Consider the following 14,657-nt stretch of genomic DNA (forward strand, 5'->3'; position numbering starts at 1 on the left):
TCCGACCACATCTATTCTCTTCACACTCTAATTAACAAAAAACATCAAGGACAAACAAAGGAAAATATTTGCATGTTTTGTAGACTATAAAAAAAACATTCAACTCAATTTGGCATGATGGTTTACTGTACAAACTCCTACAAATTGGCATCGGTGGAAAAACTTTTGATATATACAATCTCTGTGCACCAACAGTAAAAGTGCGGTGAAAATCACAGAACAGCATTTTTCCGGCATGGACGTGGAGTGAGGTAGGGCTGCAATTTGAGTCCGACTTCAACATCTACATCAATGATCTGGCATCAGCGCTGGAGCGCTCTACTGTCCCCAGCCTCACTCTACAACACACACAGGTCAGAGATTCGGTACAGAGATCCACGCGGATTACCTGGTCCTGCTGTCCCGCACACCTTCAGCAGAGCCTGTCCCTGTCATCTGGACAAAACCAGTCATGGTGTTCCAGAAGAAGGCCAGATCTCAGTGAAACAAACACCAGTTCTAATGCTTATAAAGACCAGGTCCTGCAGCACAGCACTAGCTACAGTTATCAACATCAGCGCTTCGGTCTGGCTGTCAAAACACTGAGCAAAAAAGCTTGATTGGCTTTTTATGCTATAAAGTCACGATGTGGTCACTTAAAATTGCCCATTAAAACTTGGATAAAATTAAATAATTAAACCAATTATTTTATATGGATGTGAAATTTGGGGATAAAACTTCAATAGAAAAACTACAATTGGAAATTGCCAAAAGCATTTTAGGGGTTCACAGAAGCACGTCCAACGACGGCTGCAGGGCTGAATTAGGCTTGTACCCGCTGAACATTGAAATCCAGAAGAGATGTGTTCAGTTCTGGCATCACCTCCATCAGTCCGATCCAGATTCAGTCCAATATAAAGCCCTCCTCGCCAATGAAACCTCAGTAGAATCTCATCCTCTAAACACACTCGCTCTTCAACTTGTCCATGAAACTCAACTGCCCATTGACTACAGCTACAACCCCAAAAATCTAAACGACACTCATGTCATGATGAATCACTAAAAGCACATTTTGACCTACAAAATAAACTCCAATGTTACTCGACCCTAAATAGAACCACTAAATTGGCCAATCATCTATTAATTAAACTGTTTAAAGAAAGGCAAATCCTCTCCAAATACAGAATTGACCATGATCTAGAAATAGAGAGGAAGACGTAGACAAACATGGACAGAGAGAGAGCAGAGGATCTCTGTACACTTTGATCTACAGCAAATAGAGGATGAGAAACACTTTCTACTCATCTGTACTAAATATATCAATGTAAGAGAAACTTTTCTGTCCAGATTTGAAACATTGATTCCATCATTACTAAATGCCCTTCATACTTGGAGAAGATATGTGAAATGATATGTCAATATGTCAGAGTCTTTACATACCACGCCGAATCGACGTGCTACATGTAAACGATATTCTTTGTTGTATTTTCCTGTCAAAATAATGGAGTTCATTTGGAATTATTCAGCTTTTAAGAACAAACAGGAGAGATGGTTACTGGTATGATAGAGATGGGTAGTGGCGGAACTAATGCGCAAACGGCAATCTCATTGTCTGGCGCTCATCTCGGTTTTGATTTCAGCAAATCAGTTTGAGCGAAAGCTGACAACGTGATTAATATTCATAAACCCAGCAGCTCATCAAGCCTTAGTGCATTGTATATTGTTATTATTTGTAGTAGGATTATTATCTTTTAATAATAATTAATATTATCTATTACCATTATCTTTTTTTTTACAAAAACACTGAATGACAAACAATATCCTAAGCACCATCACAGGTCCTAAGTTCAGTTAAAATGAAAAATATCATTCATACATAGTTACCAAGTTTTAGTTTTTTTTTTTTTTTGTTCTAATTACTAAAGTTCTAATAGTGCTTGATTATCATAATATAATGCTTGATTGACTGATGTTAAGAGTATACATACAGATATTTATTTATTTTTTTGCCATTTCACAAAGATAAGCTGATTTGGTGGAATCATATATATATATTTATATATATATATATATATATATATATATATATATATATATATATTAAGTAATCATTAAAACAAAGTTTGCTTTACCTGGTAACAGAAGGGTTTGTCTATGAAAACCAATCAAATTGTGGGGAAATTATGTAATGCAGCATGACATTTTTGCCAAACCTCCTTATTCTATAAAAACTGTTGTATTCTTTTAGCTGGTGGGATTCCCAATGGAATTTGTCTGAGATCCTTCGGCCTTGCTTCTTCTTGGGGGAAATTCTCTGAGAACTGCTCGAGAGATCCTCCGCCCGTGATTAAAGCATTTAAAGGACATTTGCTGAGGTCTATTTGTCGATTATTCCTGCGCAGAAAGTAAGCTAGTTACGGGAACAGGTATTAGCACCCAGCCGACATCGATGTCTAGATGCGCTAGAGTATAGGATTAGACTCAGCCGACGGTCAGATGAGATAGGACTTAGTTAGGTTTAGGGAAAAATCTACGACAGTTGTTTTTGCCTCTACACGATGACTCGCTTAATTTAGTCCTAAATTTTAAGTCGCTTTGGACAAAAGCATCTGCTAAATGACTAAATGTAAATATAGTACACAGTGTGAGACAAGCAAAGCAACTGATTTAATAAGAATTTCTCAAAATTTTGTTTAAGGCTTTTATTATGTAAACAGTTGTATGTCTCCTCAAAAAAAGTCCACAGAATCAAAAATATGAGGCCAGTTCCAATTATTGCAGTAACAATAGATCAGAAATGTCCACTGTATTTTCAACAAGTCTCTAAAAATGTAGCAGCATTGCTGCAATGTGTTGTTTGAGGCAAAGAAAAATGCAAGAGAATCTAAGACACTAAACTAAAACAGAAACCGTATTTAAATGAAGAGTTCCTGTATCACCACAGATCAAAGTTCTTTGGCCGTGATTGTGTTTTGGGCTGGACAATTGATCTGTCAGTCATAGTCATGCCCTGGTCAGCAGTCACACCAGAGTACCAAAAGTACTGTGAGTACAGAAACCCAGCTGACTTATGACACCTGCATTTAGTCATCATCCTCTTCATCGGAGTCCATTACCCGACGTCGGTTAAACTGGAAACAAAACAGAGACATTCACAGAACATATGTTTACACTTTCATTTTTACAATCTTGAGAACAGATTTTTAATGATAGCAAAGTACTTACCTTTACAGTTGTTTTCTTCTCTGTTTGTTGACTAACTTTCTCCAGGATCTCTATTAATCCAGCCTCTGTAATCTAAAGATACAACACTCGATGCTAGAAAAATTTACATTCTAAAACACATTATTAATGATGCTTCATCTGTCATCTTACTTTTCCTCCAAGCTGTCCAATGCGAGCCATCTGAATCAGGTAATTCTCCACTGCTTTTGCTTTATCTGGCTTTACAAGAGCCAAATTACTCACTAAAAAAAAAGCAGAAGCAACATCAATATTAAAAGTGTTCATACAAAAATAAAAATTATATCTTTTACTCATCCCCATGTTTTTTTACAAACCTATAAAACATTTGTTCATCTTCGGAACGCAAATCAATGCACATGCATAACGCTCATCAAACAGTAAATGGATACAGAAAAATGTGACCTGTGCTGTCAAAAATAATCGCAATGAGCAAATTTCCAAAAATGTGGCTATTTTCACATACTCTATTAAAAAAAAATCTTCAAAATGATTTATGATTTGTTGGAATCAGAAAAAAATAAATAAAAAATGACTGAGCTACACCTATTTGAAGTCAATAGAGTCAGCAAAGACAATTTTGAGAAAAATCTAGTTAAAGTTTTCTGAAGGTTCCAAAACAAAATCGTCAAGCAACCATACCTTAAAATCCCTGATAATTTCATACACACCAAGTCAAAACCAAGTATCTATAGGAAAAATATATTCAACTTTTTTCCCCATGATATCACAATTGTTTGATTAACATTAATGAGACTGCTACTGTAGCTGTACTCTACTGTAAATGCACAGATCTAATATAATGTTACACATTAGATGTTTTTTCACAACAGTTAACGAAATGTTCACTTAATGCCTGGCTCACACTACAGGAGTTCTAGGCCGATTTATCCCTGATTTTCCCCTTCTGAGAATCGGAGAAAAAATCTTGTCAATGACCTTGATCAGTTCCGATGTTCGGCGCAGATTATCTGGTAATGTGAGGCGTAGACAGATCGAATCTTGCACCTCCCGATCTGCTCTCACACAAATCGGGCTCGCCCCGATCACATCAAACATGTTTGATATTTAGGATTTTAAATCGGGATGAGCAAGACTGATTACGTTAGTACTGTCAAAATAGCCAATAAGAAAAAAGTAGGGCTGTCGTGGTGAAGGAATTTCCCTTGAGGTAATTTTGAGTGACTCAACAGCGCGATTTACGTTTTTATCTCCATTTATTTATTGCTAAATAAATAAGTGTTATGCTGTGGTCAGCAGGCACGAAGAGGAGTACATGTTCAGTAATGAAACCGAAACTAAAAAGCGCGTTAAAACGAAGAGTAAAATGAAGATACAAATGTCAAAATAAGGGTCGGGTCCACATAATATAATAAACACAACATAAACCTGACAATGAGCTTGTTAGGCCATTGCTATATAACAGTTAGTTCCTTGAATCTCACTTTACGAGAGACTTTCTGCTTATATTTCACCAGTATTGGCATTGATAGTCTCTGCGCTTTCTAGACAGGCTGTCACTCAGTCCAGTTACATTGTTACGCCACCAGGTGGCGGGAAGGAACAGTCGAGTGAGTCATTAAATTGTTCATTCAACGAAAAAAAAGCGGATTCATTCAAAGATAGATGTAATGAAACAAGCTGTTAATTATTTTAATATTTCATTTGAACTTTGAGTTCCACTTTACAAGGCTCAGCTGAGCAGCAATGCGGCGCATGGGCAACGCTGAAGCTGATGCATCACTTCATGATCAATGGCATTGATTCATTGTATTGAACAGCGCTGACGACATTCATTAGACATATCCTTAAATGTTAAAAGGATGATTTTTGAAAGATTTCGCTTTCCTTGGTCACGGCTACCTTTTCACAAATATGACTTGATTTGAAGGACAGATAGCCTATTGTGTTTTCATGCTTTTCCGCTTCAGATCTGCTGCGTGAGATCACGCGAGGCGCTCACTCTGGCAAGATCATCTTGATAACATTTTGTAGTGTGTGATGCGCTGCGATTTTCAAATCTTGTAGTGTGAGCATGTTAAAGATTTGAGGGAAGAAAATCTGCAAAGATTCTTCTTAAAGGGATAGTTCACCCAAAAATTAGAGATGCACCGATTGATCGGCTGGTGACCGGAATTGGCCGATTTTCACGTGATCGGCCGTGACCGGCGACCGGCCGGTCAGTCTGGCAAATACCGATTTTATGCCGGTCAAATGCACACTCGGGCGCCGCATGATTAACATCGCGCAACATCAGCATCACACGTGCACACGGAACACACATGTAAGAAACCTCGTGAATTACGTCCGTTCAGACCGCAAGCGCGTATTTTTTTCGCGTGAGCGTCAAGCAGGAGCGTCGCGAGCAGTGAAGCGCGTGTTTCTGCGCCGAGTCCATTTGCTGCACTGGCACTGCTCACGCTCAATTAAAGGGAAAGCACACTTTTGATGGACAAAATAGCCTAAGGGTTTCACAAAAAAGTGCCCAAAATGCACAGAATTTGCATGTTTTAACAAGAACTGGAGTAGGCAATGTCAGAAAAGGAAACGAAGACTAATATTTATATTTATAGAAAATTTACCCATTTAAACTTGTTTTATTATTCAGTTTGTACAAGTGATTGCAATAGGCCTGTGTGTGTGTGCTTTGAGAAATATCTTTATACTGCAAGGCTACATTTATTAAATGTTTTATTTATATACTATTTTATCGCCATTCCCTGTTTTCATACAGACGTTTAGTTTGCTAAATATAAAAAAATTATTGGATATTGAATGTGAAAAGGAAATGGTTCTTCCATAACACTGCACTTTAGATGTGTGTGAATTACCCACACCTGGAGTCATTTATATAGTTCTATTTTATAGCGTTTATCTGTAAAAAAATAAAATAAAAATTACTATGCAAATTGTAAAATGTTCTATTACAGAAAAGATATAAAATAAATATTTGTGTGTGCTGTAAAGTGGTTAGAAAAAATGAAATCGGAATCGGCTAAAATCGGTATCGGCAGGTCAAACTTAATGAAAAATCGGAATCGGCCCAGAAAATTGTAATCGGTGCATCTCTACCAAAAATTAAAATTCTGTCATCATTTACTCACCCTCAAGTTGTTTCAAACCTGTATGAATTAATTTTTTCTGCTGAACACAAAAGTTTTGAAAAATGTCGGTAACCAAACAGTTGATGGACCCCAATGACTTCCATAGTAGAAAAAAAACAAAAAACACTAAGGAAGTCAATGGGGTCCATCAACTGTTTGGTTACAGACATTTTTCAAAATATATTTTGTGTTCAGCAGAAAAAATAAATTCATACAGGTTTGAAACAACTTGAGGGTGAGTAAATGACAGAATTTTCATTTTTGGGTGAACTATCCCTTTAAGTGTATGCTGCAACCAGATTTTTCAATCGGTTAGGATTTTAAAACTCCTGTAGTGTGAGCCAGGCATAAGACATAACAGATAATGTTTGCGTGAATACACTCCAAGACAAATATTTTGAATTAAATTTCTGAATGTGAATGAATATTCACAAAGTTGGAATTCTCCAAACTTGTGCTGAGGGGGAGCATCGGTAGTCGAAAAGCAAGCAGAGAAAAATAAAACATTTAATGGATTATTAAAAAAGAAAGATTCAGAAAGGTACACCTCTCAGAAAACATACAAATAAAGATAATTTCGATGTTTAATCACTATTTAGAGCATTGGGATCACTAGCTTAATGAACACATTTTTAGGAAAACCTCATATTCGACCAAAATTGACATTTTTCACTTGTTTTGCCTGCAGCTCGTAATTGGCCCATGCGCATTCCGACTCATTTTGCCAGCATGGGTCACAAATGCTTGCTTAATGCGTGAGAACTATAGGTAATAGGTTCTGTATTCATAAAACGAGGCATTGGAAAGTTTGTAAGTACATCAGGAGTTTATTTAAATAACACTTGCCTGATGGCTCATGCTACTGCTAACCTGGACGTCGACGTCACTTCAGTGGTTTGGGAAAAGCACATAAAAGTCCTGGTAGAAAGCGATGCATAAGAATGTAGTGTAATGACGCCCAGTTCCAGGAATGCACTAATATTTTGTTGGTAGTACCAGTTTGCAACAATTATTAGTTAACACTAAGTTGTTAACACTTCGGAAATTTTTTATAATTCGGCGTTACACTACATCCTAATACTACATTGTAAACAAGCAAATTTTTTTGAGCTTCGAAGCTTCGGTAGTAATGAACATCGAATATTCGAAGCTTCGGAGAGAGGGTGCTGAAAATATTCTTCTCTCTAATAAAGGCAGGAATCTCTATGTGTCTGTATGTCCGTTGCATTGATTATTTCGAGAACCGTTCATCCAATCGACTTCACAAGGGAGTGCAGTGTCTCATTTGGTGCAATATAGATGGACACGCGAGACGCGACACATTCAGAATAATAAACTTTTAGTAAACTACAGCGAGCGGGAGGCAGCGCGGGCAGGGCTTATATGCTCCGAGAACGGACACTACACTAGTGATCTAAAACGCACACACAGGTCTGTTAAATTAAGCAATACTTTTAAGGTAGTCTAATATTTTTCTGACTAACAAATTACTGACACAGTAAAGGGTGGATTTAAATAAAGAAAAACGAAATTTAAATAAAGAAAAAACGAAATTTAAATAAAGTAAAACGTAATTTAAATAAAGAAAAACGAAATTTAAATAAAGAAAAACGAAATTAAGTTAAATTAAAAACGAGATTAAAAAGGCTAATACATTTTGTTTCTATTAGCCTATTCTATTTGCCACAATGTCAAAGCAACGCAGCTTAACCCAAAACACAAGCTCAGGCATGAACTTCGGTCCATACAAACGCCGCTGTTCTGCACTCTAGCCAGAGAACACTCCTGTTGCTGGAACATAGACGTCGGTTCTATTTCTAGCATGCACGCGTTTTCCGCATGGCTCGAGCCGCGCCTGAGACGCGTGTCTCACGCAGGCAGTGTGCAAACTCCAACCTGTTAACATGGGAGCCGAAATAAAAATGTACACGCCACGCAGCTGAGACGCTCACGCCACGCAGCCAGAGTGTCGCCGCCTTATTCAAGCGCGAATGAGAACTGTTTCGCGGGGGATCCCAGGTGTAAAAAAAACAAAAAAAAACACGAATATTCGAATGTCAAATCGAATACCAACCCACCGAACGAATATTCGATTATTCGGGTACAGCCCTAGTTCGCTTTGTCACATTCCACATTGAGGCTCATTATAGGGGAGGGTCTTTATCTCCTCCTTGTTAAAGCAGCAATGGAGGCAAAACAGGTTTGAGAGAAATTTCAAAAAGGAGAATTAAAAACAAAACTGTACCATGTGGGAGCATTTTCCTGAAATAGTGAACCACGACGAATCAAGTGCTGGGTATGTGATATGTAACGGACTAACGGCTGTGAACGGTGTTTCTTACACCACTAAACAATAAGATGGACAAAAATGATGAAAGAATATAAAAAATATCTTCTTTGTTTTCTGAAGATGAACAAAAGCCTTATCGGTTTGGAACAACAGCAGAGAACAATTTCTGCTAAAAATAGAGAAACAATATTCGAAGGCAAAGCTGTCCCGGTAAAATTTAAATACATGCTTACATGATAATACAAGTAATAGTAATTGTCAAAGGTTTGTAAATGGACTTACACCTGGCACGGGCAGACTGATCTAAGAGTTGAGCCAATACAGAGTTCCTCATTTCAGTCTCTCTGTGAAAGAAACAATAGAGTTGAATCACTGTTCTATATTAATGCACTGTCATCATTTAAGCGCATACACACACACACACACACACACACACACACACACACACACACACCACTCGCACGAAGAGATCGGAGATCGCACTGCGCACACACAGAGACATTCAGGAGCACAGAAACTTAAAGGGTAACTAAACCCCAAAACAGCTTTTTTTAATGATCTGTAAGACTGGGGCTTTTTTTTTGTGCTGTTCATTGATTCGAGTAAATTTTTTGACATTTGGGTATAAAGTGTTTTAATTCTATAATATATTGAGTAAAAACATCCGAGTGCTGCCCTCATCAGGTTGAACGGTGGCTACTGCAGTTGAATTTTCCTATTGGCAGTTGTGGTACCCTGTGACGCAAGATGGCACCAGCTCACCACGCTCTTAGCAGCCACTGGTATAAAAGCATCTTGTTCCGTCAAAACCACTGTAGGGAGTCAGGAGTTGGAATTGCGAGTATTGAAAACGATCAGGATAGCGTATATTAGCATCTAGTTAGCATAGCATATATATAGTTATTTAGATTATTTCGTGTAGCCTGGGTAGATAATTCACAGTTAGTGTAGTATTGTTAGAAGCATAGTTAGTTAGTAGCATAGTATTGCATCAGTTAGGATAGCTTCAAGTTAGCGTAGATTTTTAGCATTAGCTTTATCTGTATTTAGTACAGTGGTTAGGATGGGACGTAGATGTAGTGTTGCTAGTTGCAACAGCACAGCTCGCGCTGAAAAGCGACGCAGTGCCAAACGCTGCTCCTCCTGCATGGACTCCATCACTGCAGCGGCGTCTTGATGTGAGTGAGTATATATTTTTTGTCACAATTTATGTTCCTTCCTATTAGGCTAAAGTTAATCCTCTGGGGTCGACAAACGCATTTTGGTGCACTCCGGTGCATTTTGCTGGATTTTTTCACATAGCAGCAAAATAGACTTAAAATACTCCGTCATTTATGGTCTTACAAACTTAAGAAATATGAAAAAATAAGCTGTTAAATGTCTACTTTTTTATGTGTCCACTTACAATCAAAACAAAACATTGTGCTTTTGTAAAATAAAGAAAATAAACAGGGTATGATTTCTGCCTCTTGGTCTCCGTGAACTTTTTTTCTGGAGCACGTCTCTAAACTTAAACAAATCTCAGCGAATACTAGTCACACACGCATGAGCTATATATATATATATATATATATATATATAGTGAGGAAAATAAGTATTTGAACACCCTGCTATTTTGCAAGTTCTCCCACTTGGAAATCATGGAGGGGTCTGAAATTGTCATCGTAGGTGCATGTCCACTGTGAGAGACATAATCAAAACAAAAAAAAATCCAGAAATCACAATATATGATTTTTTAACTATTTATTTGTATGATACAGCTGCAAATAAGTATTTGAACACCTGTCTATCAGCTAGAATTCTGACCCTCAAAGACCTGTTAGTCTGCCTTTAAAATGTCCACCTCCACTCCATTTATTATCCTAAATTAGATGCACCTGTTTGAGGTCGTTAGCTGCATAAAGACACCTGTCCACCCCATTCAATCAGTAAGAATCCAACTACTAACATGGCCAAGACCAAAGAGCTGTCCAAAGACACTAGAGACAAAATTGTACACCTCCACAAGGCTGGAAAGGGCTACGGGGAAATTGCCAAGCAGCTTGGTGAAAAAAGGTTCACTGTTGGAGCAATCATTAGAAAATGGAAGAAGCTAAACATGACTGTCAATCTCCTTCGGACTGGGGCTCCATGCAAGATCTTACCTCGTGGGGTCTCAATGATCCTAAGAAAGGTGAGAAATCAGCCCAGAACTACAATGACCTGAAAAGAGCTGGGACCACCGTTTCCAAGGTTACTGTTGGTAATACACTAAGACGTCATGGTTTGAAATCATGCATGGCATGGAAGGTTCCCCTGCTTAAACCAGCACATGTCAAGGCCCGTCTTAAGTTTGCCAATGACCATTTGGATGATCCAGAGGAGTCATGGGAGAAAGTCATGTGGTCAGATGAGACCAAAATAGAACTTTTTGGCCATAATTCCACTAAACGTGTTTGGAGGAAGAAGAATGATGAGTACCATCCCAAGAACACCATCCCTACTGTGAAGCATGGGGGTGGTAGCATCATGCTTTGGGGGTGTTTTTCTGCACATGGGACAGGGCGACTGCACTGTATTAAGGAGAGGATGACCGGGGCCATGTATTGCGAGGTTTTCCTCAGTTAGAGCATTGAAGATGGGTCGAGGCTGGGTCTTCCAACATGACAATGACCCGAAGCACACAGCCAGGATAACCAAGGAGTGGCTCTGTAAGAAGGATATGAAGGTTCTGGCGTGGCCTAGCCAGTCTCCAGACCTAAACCCAATAGAGAATCTTTGGAGGGAGCTCAAACTCTGTGTTTCTCAGCGACAGCCCAGAAACCTGACTGATCTAGAGAAGATCTGTGAGGAGGAGTGGGCCAAAATCCCTCCTGCAGTATGTGCAAACCTGGTGAAAAACTACAGGAAACGTTTGACCTCTGTAATTGCAAACAAAGGCTACTGTACCAAATATTAACATTGATTTTCTCAGGTGTTTTTTTTTAGATTATGTCTCTCACAGTGGACATGCACCTACGATGACAATTTCAGACCCCTCCATGATTTCTAAGTGGGAGAACTTGCAAAATAGCAAAATAGGGTGTTCAAATACTTATTTCTCTCACTGTATGTATATATATATATATATATATATATATATATATATATATATATATATATATATATATATATATATATATATATATATATATCTTTATAATCATTTAAGCCTCTGCTATTAAATTATCTAATTCAAAACTAAAACAAATATTCTCTGTTTATGTAATCTGTATGAAAAGATAGAGATGTCAGTCGTTCTCATGGCAACTCATCTGTTCACGTGAACATGTCTACAGAGAGTGCGCGGCTTCGCGCTATTGAAACGCGGGTCTCAGAGTTGTACAAATGAGGGTACTTTCCAACCTCTTCGCACAATCTCTCTTGCATGTGTTCCAATTTGTAATAACCAACATTTTTATACTTTGTCAAATATTTCACTGCAAACACAAATAACAGCTTTAAGGGTGCTTTCACACTGGCAGTTTAGCTCGAAACGGGGCATGGTTTGCATGAAATTAGTAATATGAAAGCTGTCATGCAGACCGATCGGTGCCGAACCAGAGACTACCTGAAGGAGGTCGTCTGAGTTCGGTTGCATTCAAACTCTGGCTGTGAATGTGAAAACAACACAGACTCGGGTGTGCACTTGTTCAGGAAGTAAAGTAACCTACGCATGCGTTTTAGCCGATTACGTAGTTATTTAGTTCAATAAAACACATGTAAGGGATGATGTGGTGTTGTTGATTTATCTTGGATACGAGCGAGAGTGAGTCTGCAGTGTATTTGCGCATAACGTGTGCAATCAGGACAACAAATTAATGGCAATCCACTGTCTCCTCAAAAGAGACTTTTTGCAAGCATCAGAATGCGATGCACATACAGTAAACCCAAGTGTCGTTTACTCAGCTGCGCATAATAGCACCAAATTAATAAAAAATACAATTTATTGACCTGCGCTCTGTTTTCTATCATGAGATATGCACGTTTGTGATGACGTAAGATGAACGCAAATGCACCAGGGTTCAATAGAATCAAGTTGAGTGTAAAACCAGACCAAAGCTGTGGGGGGCAACAGGAACAATCATGCTCAAACTCAGACCCCAGCAAACGTGCCCAGTGTGAAAGCCCCCTAAGTTGTCAATGTTGGTATAAGCAGAATAATCCATGAGTAGCTGTGCATTAAACCAGTGTTTCTCAACTGGTGGGTCGTGACCTAAAAGCGAGTTGCAAAAACATTTTGAGTGGGTCATGGAGTGTGCAGTAAAAAAAAACACAAAAAAAAAACATAATCCTATGATTTTCAGATGCAAGACTTTTATTTTGGAAGACGTGGATGAAATCTGTTGACACTTCTTATTTGGGACTGATATTTAATAGACTTACCTTATACTGTATATTCATCAGTGTTAGTGATATTCTCATAATTTATGTGTATGTTAAGCGGGACAGCACTTGTATGTGTCAGTCATTTTTGTGAAATACATTTGCTTGTTTAAAAAAAAGCTAATTTATTAGGCTACAATTTTATAGGCAAATTATATACTGCATTAACAACTATTTGAATTCACTCCGCTTTGTGTCGGGTGGTTCTTAGCCTCCACGTCCTGCATTAAAATCGTTTAATGCACTTGCTAGCCGTGGATTATCCCTTAAATAAATTTAGCGTTACATTTTATTTTATTTAAAGGTGTAAATTTAACTAAATAAACAAATTTAAGAGACCTACTGATCTTGAGTAACAGTAATGTACAAAATAATACTTTTTTTTTTTTTCAAAGACCAATAATTATTAATACAATTTCATCTGCAACACAGAAACTTTAGTTAGTTATTATTGTTGTAACGTTACCTCTGTTTGGCCTCCTGCTGCCCCTGTTGGTCACTGGAATGATCCTAAAAGGGGATATGTAAAATTCACACATATCATATTTCATCATTCTATTCCAATTAAAACTTTGCATTTAAATGAAGCCTATAAATTAAGAAACGAAACCATGTAAGGAATTTGACTGTTAATCGTCCATGTATGCTAGGACTGACTATTGAACATCATGTTTTGAAGACATTTAAAATGTGTTATGGTTGCTTCTGGTAAGTATCCCTTAACATTGCAGAAATATAAGTTTTGCATCTTTATTTCTAAATGAACGCATTTTTAGGATGAATGTTTCAGAGGGCTGTCGCTTGATGTAACGTTAGCCTTAGCCTAACTAATAGCCATTGCTAGCTAGCTTCCGTTTACTCCACTGAAATCATAAAAATAACTCTTTATAACTGAACTTATGTTCAGTATGAAGCTCTGGAGCCCATGAATATAAAAAAAAGCATTTATATTTTTAGCCTGTATACTATAACATTTCACACTTGACTAGCTCAATGGCTACAATTTGCTGTCGGTTTATTAAACAACAGCTCGAGAACGAGACTAACAGATATAAAACAAAACAGCTCAAGAAGGAGAACAGATATTAGAGAACGAGATGGACTTTAGTGCGGCCCAGGCAACAAAAACACGAATGATTTATGGGCTCATATTTAAGGGCCGGACATGTGCTGTTCAATTTAACGGTTACCGCTATAAAACGCGATATTTTAGTCGTTTCGTTCTGTTTCTCTTACCCCATGTTTCGCCTGCAGTTCTGCCATACGTTGCCGTCTAATGGCTTCCAAATCTTCATCAGCCATGGTTTAAACAGAGATCTTCCAGAGAGAAATATGACACGATTCGTATGTGTTCACTGTTTTGTGCTTATTGATGGAGAGAGACAGCAGATGAAGCTATGTTGGGTCCAGGTTGTATTAATCACAACCAGAGCGATCGAACCTCACCGATCCATTCATAGGGGCAGTCTCGGGCAGAGTTTCAATAGAATCTGTCTGCATCCTGCAAGACTTCAAGTTACGCCCCTTCAAATTACGTCATTTCAAGTTACGCCCACTTCAAGTTACGCCCCTTCAAGTTACGTCATTTCAAGTTACGTCCACTTCAAGTTGCTCACTGTTTTTTTCGACTTAAAGCT

At 38.1% G+C, this 14,657-nt stretch overlaps 1 protein-coding gene and 1 long non-coding RNA gene across 2 annotated transcripts in view; one reads left to right on the plus strand and one right to left on the minus strand.

The window, feature by feature from the left end:
• Positions 1–2,666: 2,666 nt before the first annotated feature.
• On the minus strand, positions 2,667–14,479 carry pdcd5 (programmed cell death 5). Its single transcript, XM_082183134.1, has 6 exons — positions 14,257–14,479; positions 13,487–13,530; positions 8,899–8,960; positions 3,355–3,446; positions 3,205–3,276; positions 2,667–3,110 (listed from the first exon to the last, which is right to left on the minus strand). Exons 1-6 carry the CDS (start codon positions 14,320–14,322, stop codon positions 3,063–3,065), a joined length of 384 nt encoding a protein of 127 aa, XP_082039260.1. The 5' UTR covers positions 14,323–14,479; the 3' UTR covers positions 2,667–3,062.
• LOC309508555 overlaps positions 3,453–14,657 on the plus strand; it is a 320,760-nt gene continuing 309,555 nt past the window's right edge. The window contains exons 1-2 of the long non-coding RNA XR_014209541.1: positions 3,453–4,505; positions 4,556–6,282. This is a non-coding gene — a long non-coding RNA (uncharacterized lncRNA). The remainder of the gene's footprint in view (positions 4,506–4,555; positions 6,283–14,657) is intronic.

Source organism: Leuciscus leuciscus, assembly GCF_965113295.1.
Source record: "Leuciscus leuciscus genome assembly, chromosome: 10".
NCBI lineage: Eukaryota > Metazoa > Chordata > Actinopteri > Cypriniformes > Leuciscidae > Leuciscus > Leuciscus leuciscus.

Excerpts from the sequence above, each read along its gene's own strand:
- pdcd5 (XM_082183134.1), bottom strand. The coding sequence starts at position 14,322 with ATGGCTGATGAAGATTTGGAAGCCATTAGACGGCAACGTATGGCAGAA. Across the intron at positions 13,531-14,256 it reads AACTGCAGGCGAAACATGGG|GATCATTCCAGTGACCAACA; the intron begins GTAAGAGAAACA and ends ATCCCCTTTTAG. Across the intron at positions 3,277-3,354 it reads TTGGACAGCTTGGAGGAAAA|ATTACAGAGGCTGGATTAAT; the intron begins GTAAGATGACAG and ends TTGTATCTTTAG.